The 20058-nt window shown below is 35.0% G+C and overlaps 2 protein-coding genes and 1 long non-coding RNA gene across 12 annotated transcripts in view; 1 reads left to right on the forward strand and 2 right to left on the reverse strand.

The window, feature by feature from the left end:
* The window catches only part of Rbp6 (RNA-binding protein 6), a 285917-nt gene that overhangs the window by 172521 nt on the left and 93338 nt on the right, over positions 1 to 20058 (forward strand). The gene's annotated exons all lie outside the window — the stretch shown is intronic.
* The window catches only part of LOC145732804 (uncharacterized), a 130482-nt gene that overhangs the window by 70544 nt on the left and 39880 nt on the right, over positions 1 to 20058 (reverse strand). The window lies entirely within an intron of this gene.
* Positions 7539 to 9933, reverse strand: LOC145732613 (uncharacterized). Its single transcript, XM_081984973.1, has 2 exons — positions 7791 to 9933; positions 7539 to 7735 (listed from the first exon to the last, which is right to left on the reverse strand). Exons 1-2 carry the CDS (start codon positions 9873 to 9875, stop codon positions 7685 to 7687), a joined length of 2136 nt encoding a protein of 711 aa, XP_081841099.1. The 5' UTR covers positions 9876 to 9933; the 3' UTR covers positions 7539 to 7684.

Here is a 20058-nt window from a genome sequence, read left to right on the forward strand (position 1 = left end):
GCACGTTGCCAGATTGAAAAATAATTGGATGTTGGTAGGGGGCTGACTTTACGCCTATCAGCGAAAATTCGAAAGAGAGAGCACAATTCGAGTGGCTTTTGTTCTTTACAGGGATGCCTTGTCACGTGCTGTAAGTCTGAAGTGTCCCCCTTGAGGCTCCTATCTTGACGACCGCTAGTTTTGCATTGTTTCCCTCTGTCTTGAGTGGGATACACTTGTTCCCTTGTTATTTTCAGTTTCCACTAAGGTGATACACCTCAAACATTTTCTATTCCAAGGAAAAATATAAATTTACGTTACTTGTATTAGGTTTTTTCTATGATTTGTTGGATTAATAAAAAAATTTACTTAAGACTTTTGGCAACACTGTAGACTAACAAATCCACCACATAAGTATTGAAGATTATGTTAAGTACAGGGTGCTGCATTTTCGATGGTTTTACGGGGTACAGAGAAAAGGGTAAGCTTTTCTGAGCTGAGATGACTGGCAAAGAGTGGGCTGCGCAAACTTCTTTTGTTTCAAAGATACGGGGGGCTTTTGAAAATTGGTCATTTTGGAACCTCCTCTGTATTTCATTTGCTATTAAAGTTATCAAAAAAGGAAAAGCGGTTTCCGGTAGAAGTTTTGACGTAGAATTCAATGGCGTAGTCAGTCTTTTTCTATTACATTTAGTTTCTGACATATGACAGTAAGTTACATTTTTTTAAATGGAACACTCTATATATTTTTAGTTTATTTAATTCTGTTGATTTTTACTCTTTCAACGGTGTATTAAAACATATAAGTTTGTAAACGTTAATCTTGGTAATTAGAAAAAAAGCGTTCCCTTAACAAAAAATTGCTAAATAATATGTATAAAAATACCCAAAGTCGAAACAAAATTTGGATATGTTCATATTAACATGTCGTTTATAAACAGTTTTTTCAACTTCTACCTTAAAAATAGTAGAAAATAGAAATGGCCAATTTTCTTATTAAAGTGACGGTAGAACTGTTTGTAACTTTGATTTTTAATAAGATTTATTAAAAATATGTAATTTTCTGATGTTAGTTTATATGATTTCCGATTTATTTTGGTATTTTAGATATTGGCCTTTTTTTAGCTTAGCAAAGGTCTTTTTTTAAAATAACAGGATTAACCTCTACAAACTTATATGTTGTAATACACCGTTGAAAAGGTAAAAATCAACAGAATTAAATGACGTAAAAATATATAGGATGTTCCATTTAAAAAAATGTAACTTACTGTCATATGTCAGAAACTAAATGTAATAGAAAAAAACTGACCACGCCATTGGATTCTACGTCAAAACTTCTACCGGAAACCGTTCTTCCTTTTTTGATAACTTTAAGAGCAAATGAAATACAGAAGAGTACTGTACCCCGTAAAACCATCAAAAATGCAGCACCCTGTACATTAATTTATAAAAAGTTTCACCTGGTAGCAATAATTGTGAGATGATTATGGGTTACTCTTTTAATTGACTGTTGAACTTTCTGATAAACCAAATCCGCAGCAATTCAATTTGGCAACCTTGTATAGAAAATTATTGAAATAAACTGACCTAAATAGTTTAAGTTTAGGTCAAACTCAGAGTTTGCCTTTATTGCCATGTTGCCAAATAGCAAAAATTGATAATAATATGTTCCAGCTTCTTCTGTCCTCCTGGTTTTAGATTTCTTTCCGACATTGTTCTCTGAATCCAGGTACCTTTTGAGTCTTCCTCGTTGTGTCTACTAAAATGCGAGTTTTGGAATTCTACTCTATTAGTCTGGTTATCTACTCTACTAGTCAGTATGTTCTGGTATCTACTCTATTAGTCAGTATGTTCTGGTATCCTCTCCACATGTCCGTACCAGATTAACTGTTTTTGTTGAAAGTCTTCTATTATTGTTTTTTCTAGCCTTACTATCTCCCTTATTTTGTCTGTTCTCGATATTTTTGCCATTTAAAACAACTTTGTGAATTATCAAACTATTTACCAACCCGGAAACTATGAATGAATTAACAAGACCTTTGATAATACGTAAGTAATTGCGATAAAATTACGTAGTCAGAAACGTAATCAAACCTTATACGGCACACATTTTTTAGCATTGTCAGTCATAGACCCTCATCCTTTATAAAAGTTAAACCTTCACTCATGAATATTCATCACATCTTCTGCCTTAATACCCCGCGGTACAGTTATAATATTATTATAATTGCGGTGCATCAGTCTTCTAATACATTAAGATTCAAACTTCGTCGACTGATGTAAAACATGTATAATTTCGCATCACCGTCTTTGACGTTTTAGGGCTGAATACCAAATGGGAAGGAATATAACTTATTCGCATCTCGCCAACTTCGAAGCAGCTTAATTGATATCAATTTAATTAAAACACGCCGCGAAAGCTACATGCTTAGCGTTAAGGCGGGTTTAAAATGTGCCGCAATCTCGTTACGGTGTATCTGATAAATATGGTTGAAAGACGTTCCCTTCGAAATTTCGAGCATCTTATTTTTTTTCCGTGTTTATATCAAGATTTCATCTTTAGATTTCTTTCATCCGAATGGGGCTTGAAAATACTGACGCAGCGCCATAAATCATTTCACTGTCAAAAGACCCTTTTACGACAAACAATTTATTTATTTGCGGGAATCTTCAGAAGCAATCAAACGTTGTGCGACAGTTGCCGTGTAATCAAACTCAAATTGGCTGCAGTTTATATTTTAAGCCGCCCTAAATAGCCTCATATTAAAACTGTCCATCCAAACTATTTCTTTGCCAATTAGAGGTCCATTCAACGGTAAAGTTGGAAATTGCAGGGCCCCGTCAGCTGTCTAGTAGCTGACCGCGACACGTGCACAGAATTCAGATTTCTCTATTATAATAGCTGACATGGGCAGCAATGTTAAGTTTTGCCTTTTGTTCGTTTAAGATTTTCGTTTTATTTCAAGGGATAAAGCGATGAATGTTATTGAACTAGTTTCTGAATATGGTTCTTTTGTAACAAGAAGTAGTGGTAATTGTCTGCTCAAACTAGTCTTATTCGGGAGAACTCATAAAATGAGTTAATGCAACAGTTATTACGGCATTAGACAGACGATCAAAAATACTACAAAATGAGTGAAAGCTACCCTTTTTAGCTCTTCATGTTACCGAGATATTAAATTTCAAACACCCCCCATTCTTTCATTTATTTTAAAGTGTTTTTTTTTGTACTAGTTTTACCTAATTTAAGGGTGAAAGGTCGTTATAAACATAAAGTTATTGTTGTGTATTACCTATTTATAACCAGACTTAAACAGTCTCACTACTTTAAGTGGCATTTTCATCAAACCCAGATTGAAAACTTTGATTTTATCGCTCAGTTATTGCGAAACTAATTAAACCCATCAGCTTGAACTAAGACTGACTGTGGGTTCTAAGTTTATGTGCCAAGTTATACCCCTTTCACGTAGCTTTTACTAGATCAGACGGATTTACCAAATCTATATCGGCCCTAAGTGAGTAGGGGCACTTTAGATAGAAGGGACAAACTAAACTTGTTCAAAACTCCTAAATTAAACTTGTGGAAAAGCTTTTTTGCTCCTAATGAAGACAAATTCAGTCCTTAATGCTGTGAAATCATTGAGAAAGCTACGTATTTCACTGAAAACGTTCAAGGGTGAAGCAAACGGACATAATCTCAAAGGAATAGCGGAGACGCTTAAATACGTTAATTATTACTCTCTTTTTGAGCGTTTTTTTTTTCGGTGTAGCCCTCCCGATATACTTGACGGTCCCATTTCTGGCCGTTTATTAAAATGGTGGCCAAAAAGTGGGGTTAAATAATTTACAGTTTTTTACTGCTCGTTTCGGTTTATATGAGAGATTTATTTTCCCGTTGTAAAGAATTTGTTTCCTGGCCTATTGTAAAAAAGATATAGCGTTCGGCTTCGGGGGGAAATAATTCCGCGCATTTACATTGTGACTTTAGTTGCCGTTTGCGGGCTCACGAAATATATGGGGCTGCCGGTTATTGCCAAGTCAAACACGGAACATTTCTCAATTTAAATAATTTTTAGACCGAGATACGACCACGGTTTTGGGTATGCCCTTTTGAGCATGAGTCTGTTTGATCTGTGTCTTTAATACTGCACTTTTCCTTTTTTTGCTAAAGTAATAAAAATATAAAAGAATATCATACTAATAGTGGATACTTTTTAATTTAAATAATGTTCATTTTTATTAAAAAATGCATAATTTTATTCTGGAATTAAGGAGAAATTCTGGAAATTCTCGAATTAATTTCAAAATCTTATTCTTGTATCCAAAACTTAATATTTTTTCCAATTTGGGTGCGGTAAAGTGCGCTTTTCCGCACTTATTTAATTTTTTTTAAATATACATTAAAACAAAAAATAATGAAATTTGTCAAACTTACATTTTAACGTTCGTATTATTATAACTGATGATTAGTCAGTTTTAGATTGTTCAATGTAATCAAATTGACATTTTTCCAATTTATAAACGTACTTTTGCAAAATTGACAAACTGTCATTTTACCTAGAATTTTCTAGGACCAAACTTCTCAAAGTTGCAAAATTATCCAGTTTCTTCAATGTTGTCAAATTGACATTTTACCGTGCATATTACTAAAGGCAATTAGTTAATGATCAAATTTTGTATTCTTACCAAATTTACGTTTTTCCAATTTATATACAATATTCTTCAACGAGGCCAAACACACAAAAACAAGAATTTAAAAGTCACGTGACGTGTCTCTTACAGTTTCAGCTCTTACAACTGTCTTTTAGTTCAAACTGATTTGTATAGTCACGTGACTGATTTTTCTAGGTGTCTCCTTACCTTTACAGTGTTGCAAATTTAAAATTGCATTATCAACATCACGTGACGTGTATTTTTGCAATTTCAGCTTTTACAACTGTCTAAATTGAGTTTACTAAATTTTCAATGTTTAAACAAGAATTTAACAGTCACGTGACGTGTCTCTTACAATTTCAGCTCTTACAACTGTCTGTTAGTTCAAACTGTTATTTTATAGTCACGTGAGTGATTTTTCCAGGTGTCGACTGGCCTTTACAGTGTTGCAAATTCGGAATGGCATTATCAACGTCACGTGACGTGTATTTTTGCAATTTCAGCTTTTACAACTGTCTAAATTGAATTTACTAAATTTTCAATGTTTAAACAAGAATTTAAAAGTCACGTGACGTGTCTCTTACAATTTCAGCTTTAAAACTGTTTTTATGGTCACGTGACTGATTTTGCCAGGTGTCAATTGGCCTTTACAGTGTTGCAAATTCAGAATTGCATTATCAACGTCACGTGACGTGCATTTTTGTAATTTCAGCTTTTACAACTGTCTCAACTTAATTTACTAAATTTTCAATGTTTAAACAAGAATTTAAAAGTCACGTGACGTGTCTCTTACAATTTTAGCTTTAAAACTGTTTTTTTTATGGTCACGTGACTGATCATGCCAGGCCACGTGACCAAGTTTGCACATTCGGAATTGCATTATCAACGTCACGTGACGTGTCTCTGACAATTTCAGCTTTTACAAATGTTTAAATTTAATTGAACACATTTTCAACATTTAAACTACATTTTAAATGTCACGTGACTAACTGAACATAAATAACCGTGAAACATTCATATAGGCATTTGAAATCAGAAAATGGTGATTTTTCGATTGAGCAAATAACATACAGGGTGTTTTATTTAAGATAATCAAAACGTCTAAAATTTGACAAGTGCAATTCAGGAAGTAAAGTAGGTAAGTAAACAAAGCTGTCAGATCAAAATTAACGGAGCTATTGAGTAAAATCTAAACAATTACCCTGTACATTAATTAATAGTAAAAGTGGAAATTGCATCGAGTTAAACTCAAAATGTACACGAGATTGAATCATCTACAACATTGAGCGTAGCAGTGAACTTTATTTCCTCAATTAAACTGAATACCTTTAAACCCAATTAAAGTTATGCAGAATCTTATCTGAATCCAACATTCGGAGTTTGCCATGCGTGACTAAAGTGTTTCACGGAGATATGCTTAAATTTTGTTTCGTCCCTGCTTAGAGGATTTAAATAGAGCAGATAAATCCGGTAATAAGTCAATAATTTCACTTGGTTCACGTCACAAACTGAAAGTATAAAATGGAAATGCCATTACTACGATTGTAAATTGAACATTTTGCGTTTAATTTTCCTACAAAGTATGTATTTTATCATTCGAATTTATGTTTGCCATGCATGCGTTATTGGAATAATAGGGCCACAAATTCGTACTAAAATAGACATTGAATTGACCTTTTATGTTTCGTTTCCTTTTATTGAGCTTTGCGAAATCGTGGATAACATCAATTTATTTCAAAAGGGGACAAGGTTTTTTTGTGCTTTAGATATTTATGGAAATAACACAGTTTTTGTAACTAATAGTAACAAATTTAAAAATAATATGTGTAGACCCTTTATGGTCCAAATTACACAATATTTATATAAGTTAACTCCTAAAATTAAAACTAAAAAATATCTAATCGTCCGTAGACAGATGTCAAAAACGCGCGGGATTTAAAATGAACATTCTACCTAGTACTGACGTGATATTAATTGGCTTATTTTTGTTTCAGGTAATTTTTGTTAATAGCATATTGTTTAATATTGAGGAGGTTGAAGGTTTAGATTGGGTGGGTAGAGTTATTGAAAGTCTTGAGTGCCATTTCAATACTGATTTAATCCTACGCATGTAACTAACAATCTTACTAAACTATTAAACATACCAGTGGCTCAGAAACAATTAAACTCTATGGTTTTGACATGGTTGTTACAGTCATCGTTTGTAAACAATTTATAAACAGTTTGGTGGCTGCTGAACTATAATTATTGCAACCACTGTTAAATAATATAGAACGCTATGTTACGCTGTTTTGAATATAGTTAAACAATTATCGTTTTGCTTACTAATTGTAATTATGAAATGTTAACAGATCTATAAACTATGATTGTCCTTAATTACCCTGATTATTTATATAACATTAAGATATATGTTTAGCTGAAGACTAAACATCTTGCCGGGCTCGACTGAATTTGGCGAGCTGAATTAGAGGTTGATGATTTCATATCAGGCCTCATTGTTGAGACTGTGTCGTCTTAGCGATGCCAGTTCTATCATCTCTGAAGATGTCTTATGTTTGGTTGTTGGTTGAGATCTGGCAGTAGTTAGTGCCCGACGGCATTTGTTGACTGCTACTATGACCGCCATGATAATAAGTACTACCGCTGCTGATGTCAGTGCACCTGTGAACATAGAATGTTTAGTTATGGATTTCCAGTGATGTTGTCCTAGCTCGGTTTCAATGTCTTCCTCCATTTCGAAAATCATCTGATTGATGAATGATGTTTTCTTCGTATTGGCTTTGAGGTGGTTGCTTTATTGACGTGGTCAAGTTTACCGCCACCTGCTTGATAAAACCTGCTAGAACCGGAAATACGTCGCTGCGCCTAGCTGCTATAGATATTTTATTAGTCGATATAATGCAATTTGATGAAATCGAAATGATTCCTGTTTTATTTAAGACTAAATCTTCTCTATTACCGTTACACGTTATTGCAACTTTTGATGAATCAGGTGACACAAAAATCCACGAATTTTTGGTGTAAAGTTGAATCCATTGCATTGCTTTAATTTTCACTCGCTTAACGGGACAGCTCGAATGTTCAGTTCGTTGATATATTTCATCTAAAATGCAATTCGGGCTGTTTTCAATGTTCCTTATTAAAGGCGGTGAGCATACGAATAAATGTTTTCTGATTCCTATGCAATTCTTAAATTCTTCTTCACTTATGTGAAAATATTTTTGTTCATTGTAATCACTAGCTAGCAGTTCTTGAGGTAGGTCAATTGTTAAATACGTGTCGCCTTCCACTGCAGACGGTATCGCACTGACCTTGACTACGGTAAAATTGCTGAACTCAGTTACTATAAAATACACATAAACGTGTAGTTGTTTTTCTGTTTCCTCAAGTTCAGTTTTCAATATGGGTTGAGGTAAGATTTCAATGCTTGGTGGCATTTTGCGCTCTGCAGTTTGGATTATTTCCCTTATCTGCCCCGGTGTTAACATTGAGTATATGTTGCCTGTGTTGTATAAGATGTCAGACAGACTTTTATAATAGTCATATACTTCATCTAAATAATTGTTCCCAACTTGATATGAGCTCAGAAGGTGAATGCTAAGTCTGTTTTCGTCCACCGCTTGAAACCAGCTTTGCTTCATCTCAGTTATAGCGGCTTGGCTTCTGATAACCTTTTCTTGAAACTGCTTAAGCTTGCTGTAAATTCTGTTTTCGGTGTCGTTAAACTGAGATAGTGCCTGCAGCATAAATTTAGTTTGATGACTAGATGCATGTATTAATTGTTGTTGATTCTTTTCTAGATTGTTAATGTCGGTGTATACTTCGTCATTTACGCCAAAAATTGAAGTCATCAGTTTTCCAAGTAATCCTCGCCGTTTCCTTGACCTTGTAACGTCGTATATTCCTTTTATAACCCACTCTAGTCTAGTTTCTTTTAATTGCATATCGGAAATTAATGTGTTGCATTCAGTTTTTTCTGATATTTCTGCCACATTTTGGCATACGTTCTGAATCTGGGCTGTAACATTTTTTATGTTTTTTATGTGGTAGCTGATATCAGATTTATTCAGCTTTATGTCAATTCGAAAGATTCCCCTTTCTATTTTTGCTTGTCCAATATGTTCAATGTACAATCCTGGTTTTGGATATTCTATCTTATATTGAGCCTTTGCTGAATTTACTAAGCTTAATATGAATAAAATCGCTACAACGGCTTTCTTCCACAAATTTGCTGACCTTGTTTTGCCTTTAAATTGATTTCTCTCATTTCCATATTCTACTGCCTTTTTTTCTGATTCTCCACGTAACGGTATAAGCTTATGAATCGGCCGTTTGGTAATTACTCCCCCTGGCTTCTTTATTGACACTACTCGAACAATTCCGTCCTTATCCGCGTGCGCTTCGGTTATTCGAGCTAATGGCCATTGACTTGGTTTTACGTTATCTTCTTTTAAGATTACTACTTCTCCCGTTTCTAAATTGTTTGATTTGGATGTCCATTTGTACCGCTGCTGAAGTTGATGTATGTACTCTTGCATCCATGTATTCCAAAATTCTTTACGCATTTTTTGTATCATTTTCCATCTTTGATTCATATTACTGATGATGTCTTCGCAGATTGGGGTAATCGGTGACAATAGTTCTCTTCCGATTAAAAAGTGACCTGGTGTGAGAACGGCAACATCGTTTATGTCTTCGGACAACGGACACAAAGGCCTTGAGTTCAATGATGCCTCAATAAGTGTTAACAACGTATATAACTCCTCGAAGGTCAATGTTGTATCTCCAATCACTCGTCTTAAATGATACTTTGTGGATTTGACGCCCGCTTCCCAAAGACCACCAAAATGAGGTGCTGAGGGAGGGATAAAGTGCCACTGTATGCCCAACGATGTGCTTCGATCCTCAATTTTCTCCTTTCTGAGTAACGCGATAACTTCTGACTCGATTAAGTTGTTTGCCCCTACAAAAGTTGTGCCATTGTCACTATAGATGTGTGCACATTTTCCTCGTCTAGATATGAACCGTTTTAACGCTGCTAAAAATGTTTCAGCTAGCATGTCACTTACTAGTTCAAGATGTTGTGCCTTAGTTGCTAAGCACACAAATACTACAATATAACCCTTATATGATTTATTTCCTCGTCCTTTTGTGGTTCGCACTTGAATTGGTCCTGCATAATCAATTCCAGTGTGTAAAAATGCCGCTGATTGAGTCACTCGAGGTGGTGGTAACTGTCCCATTAACTGTTGTGCTGTAGCAGCTTTATATCTGATACATTTTACACAATTGTTAATTATCTTTTTTACTGCCTTTTTTCCATTAATCAGCCAAAATTTTCTTCTAATGAGGGCTAAGGTATTCTGGTTACCTCCATGTAATGTTGTGTTATGCGCATCTCTTATAATCAAGTTTGTTAAATGACATCTTCCTGGTAAAATTATGGGATGTTTTTCTGTGTATTTTAATAGTGAATGTTTCAGTCTACCTCCTACTCGTAGGATATTGTTTTTGTCGATAAACGGACTTAAATTGACTATTTTACTTTGTTTATCTATTGTTTTATTTGATTTTAGAGCTTGAATTTCCGCGTGAAATGCTCCAGCTTGTTCTAACCGAACAATTTTTTCTTCAGCGTTGCTAATTTCCTGAATTGTTAATGTACCTTTCCTGATGCCTGTTTTTTTGCAATTGTTAATGAATCTATAACAATAGGCAATTATGCGATTCATTGACAGCAATGTTGAAATTTTTTCATGAATTTTGGGTTCACTTCTTTGTGCTACATTTACTTGTATGCTCTTTTTCCTTTCTTCTTCGGTCTCTGGAATTTTTGCGTTTACTGGGTATTTGTTTCCTTGCAGCCACGTTGGGCCTTGCCACCATGGAACAAAGTCCTTGATTTTAGAGGGATCAATGCCTCGTGATATTACATCTGCTACATTTTCTTCAGATTTCACATGATTCCAATGCTGAGATGGCACCAAGTTTTGTATCTCAGATACTCGATTTGCCACAAACGTTTTCCAATTATTGGGCGTTCCTTGGATCCATGATAATGCTATCATGGAGTCAATCCAAGCGTATGTGGGTGTTTTATTCAAACGTAGAGCCGTTTTAACTCTAGTTAGTAACCTTGCTAACAATACTGCTGCACATAACTCAAGTTTTGGTAGTGTTGTTTTTGTTTTTATTGGTGCTACTTTTGACTTTGCAGTCAATAGTGTGATTTTGATGCTTTCGTCGTTATTTATAATTTTTACGTAAACTACAGCTCCGTATGCCTTCTCTGAAGCATCGCTAAATCCGTGTAGTTCAATTTTGCACTTGGTTGATTGATACGTCCACCGCGGAATGCTGATTTCTTCAACGGACTTTAACTGCTGCCGAAACTTATTCCAACAAGCTGCTATTTCTTGTGAGACTTCTTCATCCCAGCTAAGTTTTTCTAACCATAATGTTTGCATGATCAATTTTGCTTTGACTAATACTGGACTTAGCCATCCTAACGGATCGAATAGTTTCGCAATGTCCGCTAATATTGTTCTTTTCGAAAGCTTTTGTGACGGTGCTAACGCCACCTTAAATCTTATGGAATCGTCACTTGGTGACCATAATAATCCTAATGATCTTCTGGTGTCATCTTCTTGAATGTTGACTGCGCTTTCGTCTCGCAATTCTACTGGTATTGCTTTTATGACTTCCCTGTTATTACTAGACCATTTTCTTAGTGTTATCCCGCTGGCCTTGAACATGCTTATTAGTTCATTCACCGTTTCAATTGCCTCTCTTTCGTCTTCTGCACCTGACATTAGATCGTCCACATAGAAGTCCTGTAAGCTGATTTTTGATGCTGTTGGATACGACATTTTCTCGTCTTCCGCTAACCTTTGAATTGTTTTTACAGCCAAGTATGGTGCTGCAGCCGTTCCATACGTTACGGTCAATAACTTGAATTCTTGAATTGGGTCGTTTGTCGAGAATCTCCATAAGATTCTGTGATAGTCCTGATCTTCTTCGGAAATTCGAATTTGTCTATACATCTTCTCTATGTCGGCTGTAAATCCTATTCTGTGACTTCTCCAACGTAATAGAATATCTATAAGGTCATCTTGAATTTTAGGACCTACGTGCATGATGTCATTTAAACTTTTTCCATTTGTCGTTTTTGATGATGCGTCAAACACTACTCTCAACTTTGTAGTCGTACTGGTTTCTTTGATAACTGGTTGATGAGGTATGTAATATTTTCCTTGGATTTGGTTACTCCACTGCACCTGTTTCATGTGACCTAGCTTAATGTATTCACTCATAAATTTTTTATATTCCAAATTCAACTTGTAATCATTAGATAATCGTTTCTCCAAGGACAGTAAACGTGCCAACGCTCTTGGCCTTGACTCACCTAATTGCGATGACTCAATTTCGTTTTTAAACGGAATTTGAACAGTGTACGTACCGCTCGAATTACGCAATGTTGTTTTATCGTAAAATGCCTCGCATGCATTTTCATCGTTTGTTAATTGTCGTTTTTCCGAAATTTCCTCTAATTCCCAGAACCGTGATAATTCTTTCTCTTCAGACTGTGTTATCATGCTTACTACTGCAATGTTGGTTTGTTTTAAGGATTGATGAATGCTTCCCCAAATTATCCAGCCTAACTCTGTATTTTGGGCTACTATTGATTGACCCATTGAGATGTATTCATGTTCAGAGCTTCAATGGCTTTCAAGCATTCTTTTGTTGTGTTGTAAATTTCTTTTAGCTGCTCTGATGATTCTTGTTTGCTGTCAGGTAGATCCAGTATTTTGTTAATAAGCTTGTTGGTGATTAGGCGTTCGTTACTGTATCTCTCTTTGAGATGACCCCATGCAATATGGTAGTTCGCTGAACTGATTTGAAAATGTTGAATTGCTCTGCCAGCTTCCCCTGTGACATGAGCTTTTAGATAGTTCATTTTTTCGATTTCGCTGAGTGCCTCGTTGTTATGGATCACATTCTTGAACATGTCTTCAAATGGCGTCCACTCTTCGTAGTTTCCAGTAAATATTGGTATCTTTATTTGAGGTAGGCTGATGTTATTGGTTCTATTCACTGACATTTGTGGTTGTTGGTTTTCTACCTCACTTTTCAGAGGTGATGATTTGCTGTTAGATTGTCCTTGAATTTTGGCAATCAAGGTACGAAGTTGCTTGAATTTGTTTTCTTCAAAATATTTTGAAACTTTATCAACGTCCAATTTTGAAATTTCCCAGTGTAAGGATGTTACGATGTTCCAGTCTTTCAAAATTGTTGAAAAAAGTCCACTTTTTACCTCGGGATCAAATGTTGCAGTGAATTCTTCAACCAGTTCATCCAAATCGCTCATTCGCAAGGTTTGTTCCTGCGTGAGTTGATTTAGAGTGGCACTTTTTTGATGCTTATCTTGTTGCTTTAATTCTTGTTTTCTCTCTTCGTCTAGTAGTTTTTCCTTGCAGTTGTTTAACTCTTGTAGAGCATCGTTATAAATGGTTCTGATTTGTTCAAAGTAATTGCTAGCAAAGTACGTAGCGTGTTGCGTTTCTAATGTTTTCAGCTCTTTGAGCTGGGTGTCATTTACTTTAACTTCGTTCCATAGCTTCTGAACTTGAGTTCTCCTTTCTTCAACGTATTGTAGGGTTTTTCTGTTTAATGGGTCTTTCTTTATATTGGTGTGAATGCGTTTGATCTCTTGTCCTAATACCTCTTGAGCTTTGCTTAATTTGTTAACGGTTTCCATTTTTGTGTTGAGATTAAACTCTTCACTTGCACTGAATGAATCACTTCACTTTACTTGTTATCTGCACTTGTATACGCGATCTGCACTGAGTTATCGATTTGTATACGCGACTCGCGGCCGAATATTACTTGATTAGATTTTTTGTTCTGTGGCTAACATAGGTTACCGATTAATTATTTTAGGCTCGAAGGACCATGTTTAATATTGAGGAGGTTGAAGGTTTAGATTGGGTGGGTAGAGTTATTGAGAGTCTTGAGTGCCATTTCAATACTGATTTAATCCTACGCATGTAACTAACAATCTTACTAAACTATTAAACATACCAGTGGCTCAGAAACAATTAAACTCTATGGTTTTGACATGGTTGTTACAGTCATCGTTTGTAAACAATTTATAAACAGTTTGGTGGCTGCTGAACTATAATTATTGCAACCACTGTTAAATAATATAGAACGCTATGTTACGCTGTTTTGAATATAGTTAAACAATTATCGTTTTGCTTACTAATTGTAATTATGAAATGTTAACAGATCTATAAACTATGATTGTCCTTAATTACCCTGATTATTTATATAACATTAAGATATATGTTTAGCTGAAGACTAAACAATACTTCTCAGATTTAGGGGAATTTTCTGGCAGATGTTTTAAAAAATCACAAAACTGTATATTTGTCTACTGAAAATTTGCAGCAGAGTTTGATATATTAGTCAAAACACTTTGTAGAACCAAAACTTAAGTCAAAGTAAATATTTAGCTTTAAAGCTTTGTAAGACCATTATGAGCAGTAAGAGGTAAGTGAGAACTAAACTAGGTTTAAAAAATTATTTTCTTATTTACTAAGCTGTGGCAGTGTACGAGGGTTTCACTTGCATAACTTGCTATATTTACAAAACAGACCATTTGCCAACAAAGCTTTTGTGATATACACAAATACTGAACATCTCTAATAAAGCAGGATACAAGTAGAGTAGGAAAATATGTAAAAACTAAGTAATCTGGACGTAAATTACTTGTATTATTTAAAAGAGCATCAAAGATCATTAACCACAACTTCTCACTGATTTAATATAACATTGTGGTTTAAAAAGCAGCTAAAATTAAATGAACCAAATTGTTTAATCATGCTGTACGAAACGCGATATTAAAGCCCATTTAAACGAGAATTGGACTTTGGCGTGTGATAATATTTAAATACGAGCGTTTTAATCGAAATTATATTAATTTCCATAATATTTGCTTGTTATAGTATTGGCCCCAAAAATGAAATTGTTCAAGTGGCGGTCGATATTTAATTTGCGTAAAATTATGTGTTCAATGAACTTTGGAAGTTTTTTTTAATGTTAAAGCCAAAATGAATATTCAAGTTGTGAGAGTTAGTAATGTTGTGGTCACTTTGGGAAAAATTCGTGGTAAAGTTGGTGAAAAATGACGGTGAAATTTTTGTCTCGCTTGCCATATTAAACATTCCGGCAAAGATGCTTTTTGCCGGGGTACACTTAGATTAAAGCGGACCCAAAAGCATTAAAAGAAGTGGCAAACACACCCAGGTAATAAATTGGGGCTCCCGTCGCAACATATAATGAGTTTCGCCGTACATTTATCATCCAATGAAACCCTATCAGCGAGTGACGTGGCCGGAAAAGCGCCATTACTGAACGTCTCATCCATTGTATCCTTTGAGTAGAAACTCGATGATTTTTCTTTTCCGATCGCTTTTACCCTTATGCAGTGTCAAGCCCCACCTGATTTTTGGCCAAATCAATAGTCGGTGCATTTTTTAGTTATTAACAGCAACGTAAAATGAAATTACTAAGTATAAAGTACAAAGTCTGGCAAGAGACGTTGAAACTGAAAATTTCCATCCGGTTGCACTTCTATACTTGCGTATACATTACCAGAATTAAAAACGTCTGCAAAATGGAGATGTGCTCGTGTTTGTGCTGCTGCAGACGGCACCTGAAACGTTACAAGTGCGACGTGATACGCGAAGAACATGTTTTTAAATGAGGATAAAAAGAACGTAATGAGATTTAAATTTTCTAGGCTTAAAAAAGTTTCCAGTTTCAAACTTATTTGATTAAAGTATTTTAGTAGTCTGGAACCAAATAACATGAGAAGCAAAGGGCGAAAATGCACTATTAAATAGTAATTAAACAACAGACATGCAGCATCCCGCACTGCGACGCTAAACTTTAAACTTGGTTCCAACTTTTGACATGACAACATGTACAAACAGTAGCAAAACATTTTAGGAGCAAGTTCCAACCAATGCATAACCCATAAATGCTGTTAAACTACTTTCTTATTATGTACAGTTCACTATAGAATCGAGAGCAAAATTTCAAACCCCGCAAATGTTCTGAAGAAGTTTTCCGATTTCTAACAAAGACTATAAACGTGCCACTAAAGCTTGCATGTTAATTAAAGCCTTTTCCTACTAATCGTCCTTCGTAAATTTACAGGGCAATTCTCTCCATCCCCCATCTTGTTTCTTTAATGCTTGCAAAACAAGGCATCTTGGCACGGTCGACTTAGTCGTAAATTTCAAACCATAATAAAATTATACTACGGCTTGGCTCTGGTCTGACAATACGACCTTGTCTAACATGTGTAAAGGTTTCGGTCGATAAGTGTTGGAAATTTTTTAAGAAGCTTATCTAAGCTCTTAGAGAGGTAGGGCAACGGAGTTTTATTACAAATATCTAGTGATTTAGCAAACATTTGGTTACCAACCAAAAAATAATTTACATAAAATTCCTTCCCCGGATCGATGTGAAACTTGTTTTTTTTACCAAAATTATTATTGTAAGTTCTCTAAAAGTACGATAAATCTTTAAAATGACGTTTTATTAACCAACAGCAAGCTCTAAAGTACCATTTTTAATAACAAGGCAGCAATAATCTTTTGCCATCTGACGCAGTAAAAATATAAATATGAAATCGTTGGAACAATGTAAAATTTAACATTTATTAAAGGAATACACCAGAAATTGGTACTTAGAGTCAGACAGTCAAATATGCATTGAAAGCCACGTGACCATGTTTTTTTTAAATCGAAAAAAAATCGCAAAATGCCGAAAAATCACGTTGTAAAAATTGTCAAAATTTTTAAAAGTCACGTGACCTGGATTTTTTTTGTAAAAGCTGCAAAAAGTAATACGACGTTAAAAAATTACGATTTTTTCAGACTAATCCCTGAAAAATCGTCAAAATGACACAAAGTCACCTAACCTCGAGATTTTTTTTTTAAATTAGAAAAATCCATATATTGGTGGAAAAAGTGACATAACCTTAAAAAAAATAGAAAAAATGTTTCAGTGGTTCAAAGTCACGTGACCTTGAATTTTTTGAAGACGTAGAAGAAAAAAAATACGGAGACCAAAAAAAAAAAAGAAGACGAGGAAGAAAAAAAAGAGAAGTCAAAATTACATAGACAGAAAACAATTTTTAAAAATAAAAAAAAAGTTAATTGTCATACATACATGAATTCGGAATAAAATGCGGTTTTAAGAATCTAACATTAAAACTGTAAAAACGAAACGTCTAAATTAACTCACACACTGTCAAACTGTCAAAAAATTCAGTTTTTTTAAAATATCTCAAAAACCGCATAAGAAAATGATGTTTTTTAAAAGTCATTTTATTAATGAATCCATGATTAGGCAACTTTTTGAGATCCCCATAGTGACCCTCCTTCTTCTGGACACACTATAATTACATCATTACATCTACTTACTTGTTTAAAAATACTTGTCTTCTAACTCTTTTTCACATATTTTCTATTTGTTCCTACTGTTACTGCTATTTTCATTATGCTTTCGACTGAATCATCTATTAGCCTCGTTTTAATGCTTTACTATTAAAATATTCGACTTTTTAATCCACAAAGACGTTCAGTAGCAGGTTTTCTAAATAAACAGCTGACCGGTGAAAACGGAGCGGCCGAATAGGTTAGTGGATAAGAAATTTGATGAGGATTATAAAAATTAAATGCTTAAAATAATAATTTTCTTACTTTAGGTGGGTTTTACCAGCGATTTTGTCCTTGACTTTCTTTTCAAAACTGTGTTTCTTTTTTCTGTGTTATTAACTTAATTTTTGTTCAGATTTCTGAAAATTACTTTAGTAGATACACAGTGGAAATCTGGAACTTTAATAACAATTTACCAACTTCCACATTGAACTTTTTGTGTTAATATCTATTTTTCTGGCTGTTCAAAAAAATAAATGGTAGATTGAGTCAAATACTTAACCAAATCTATATGATGTCCTCAAGATGTATTTGAGCAGATAATTTACACTTCACAATGTAAAAAGCTTTAGTATTTGAAACAGGCTAGAAAAATATTGGATTCAAACGTTTTTTGAAAACAATCCGATATTTTTACAGTATAGTCAACCTAACTCATTTATACATCACGAAACAAAATTTGACGCACTTTTTAGATATCAACTTTTGGCTTATTTGCTACCAAATAGTAACGACCAACTGCCAGTGGAGATTCTTAAGCTGATAGAGGAAGACCGGATTCATATTTTGGTAGAATTAATCAATACCATATATAGAACAGGAATAATACCAAATGACTGGTTGCTATCAACTTTTATAACACTTCCAAAAAAGAAAAATGCCAAGCAGTGCTCTGACTACCGTACCATCAGCTTGATGGCTCACATATGGAAAGTCCTGCTGAAGGTGGTCCATGGTAGAGTATTCAGGAAAATAGACATAGACATCGGCGATACACAATTTGGATTCCGTAAAGGTCTAGGAACAAGGGAAGCTGTTTGTACTCGGAGGACATAATAAATAGGGCACTTGATGATCAGAACATAAGCATTAAGATCAACGGCATGACAATAAATAATCTGAGGTATGCTGACGACACAGTTATTCTGGCTGGAACATACGAAGATCTGCAGACGCTAATTAATAGAATGGTCACGGTAAGCGAAGAATATAGGCTATCACGGAACATAAACAAAACAAAATATATGTTGATGACAAAAACAACTCAGGACATTCGTAGGATATACGTAAACAATCAACCTATTGAGAGAGTAAGAGAATACAAATTCCTAGGCACGACCATTAATGAAAACAACGACAGCTCACAAGAAATACGAATCAGAATCGAACAGGCCAGAAGCACATTTATAAAAATGAAAAGGTTTTTCTGCTGTTGGAATCTAAACCTGGAACTGAAAATACGACTAATGAGATGTTATGTGCTGTCCGTACTGTATTATGGGATGGAAGCCTGGACGCTGAAGGTAACCGAAATGAGGAGACTGGAAGCGTTTGATATGTGGGTATACCGAAGAATACTGAAGATTTCATGGGTAGACAGAATAACCAACGTGGAAGTGATGAGACGTATGAATAACGTATGGGAGAGAAGTTATTACGACAATTAAGGCCAGATAATTGCAATATATGAGACATGTCATGAGGGGGGAAAAGTATCGAATATTGCAACTTATTATGCAAGGAAAAATCGAAGGAAAGAGATCTGTGGGGAGAAGACGTAATTCATGACTGAAGAACCTTAGAGAATGGTTTGGTTGCAATAACAACGAACTATTTAGAGCTGCGGTCTGAAAAATAAGAATCGCCCTGATGATTGCCAACCTTCGAAACGGAGACGGCACCTGAAGAAGAAGGAGTAACGTTTGCTGGTTTTCCGGAATAGTGACAAAATAATGGTCATTTTGTGTCATAATAATTGCTGTGGCAATAAACGTGCTACTTTTAGTTGCGTTTTCTCTAATTTCGTGTGTTTAATGAAACCAAGTGTCCGAATCATCGTATTTGCAAGTTTTGGAATTAAACTTGGCAGTAAATGGGGTCCGAATTAAACTAGTCCAACTCAATATTGTACACGTAAAGTTTTGAAAGTGAACCCACAGGAGAGACATATATGAACATTTTACGAGTGCCGTCGTAATGCCGGACATAATTAGCTGGTGAGTGTAGTTTTGGGATAACAATTGTCGCAAATTTGAGCCTACATCGGAAGTCGGTTGTACCTCCTGCTGCTGACAAGCAGCAACAACGGCCGCTAATTACAAAAGCGGCCCTGCTAACTACCCGAACTGGTGTTTCTGGTCGGACAAGTTCCATGCAATTTAACAGCAGCACTCGGCCCCAGCTCACGCACAGATATGCGAACTTATTCGATTATCTGCCTGGATGTGTTCAGTTTTTGTCAGCCCAATATTATTGGTGTCATAAGCATGTTTCTGTTTTTTCCCCTTTCTTAAACTGTTTACCAAAAGTACATTTCTATTCATCCAAAACAACATTCCCCTTTCACTCAATTTCCCTTTAGTACGCCTTGGTTTGAAAGCCCAAACTCCTTCCGGTTTGTTTGAAATAACTATAAACAACAAATTTCCTTAGCTTCCCGCATTTATGTAAATTTCATCAGGTTTTAATGTCACTGGGTGGGTTTGATCTCGGAGAAATTTACATAACGTCTTGGTATTCAACACCAGAAAAAATGGATTTTTTACCCGAAAGGTTAATGATCGTATTATACTTTTCGAATTCGGGTTCGAATTACTTTTTGCAATGGGGACGGAAAAGTGTTGATTGCCTCTTGGTTTTTAAAGTTTCTAGCCTCCCTTTCAGTAGAAATGTTTTTTTTAACCATGAAAACTAC

This window comes from Ips typographus, linkage group LG8, assembly GCF_016097725.1.
Source record: "Ips typographus isolate SLU linkage group LG8, UJ_Ityp_2.0, whole genome shotgun sequence".
In the NCBI taxonomy this organism is placed as follows: Eukaryota; Metazoa; Arthropoda; class Insecta; order Coleoptera; family Curculionidae; genus Ips; species Ips typographus.

Excerpts from the sequence above, each read along its gene's own strand:
- LOC145732613 (XM_081984973.1), bottom strand. The coding sequence starts at position 9,875 with ATGGGACAGTTACCACCACCTCGAGTGACTCAATCAGCGGCATTTTTA. Across the intron at positions 7,736-7,790 it reads GAATCAGAAAACATTTATTC|ATGAAATATATCAACGAACT; the intron begins GTATGCTCACCG and ends ATTGCATTTTAG.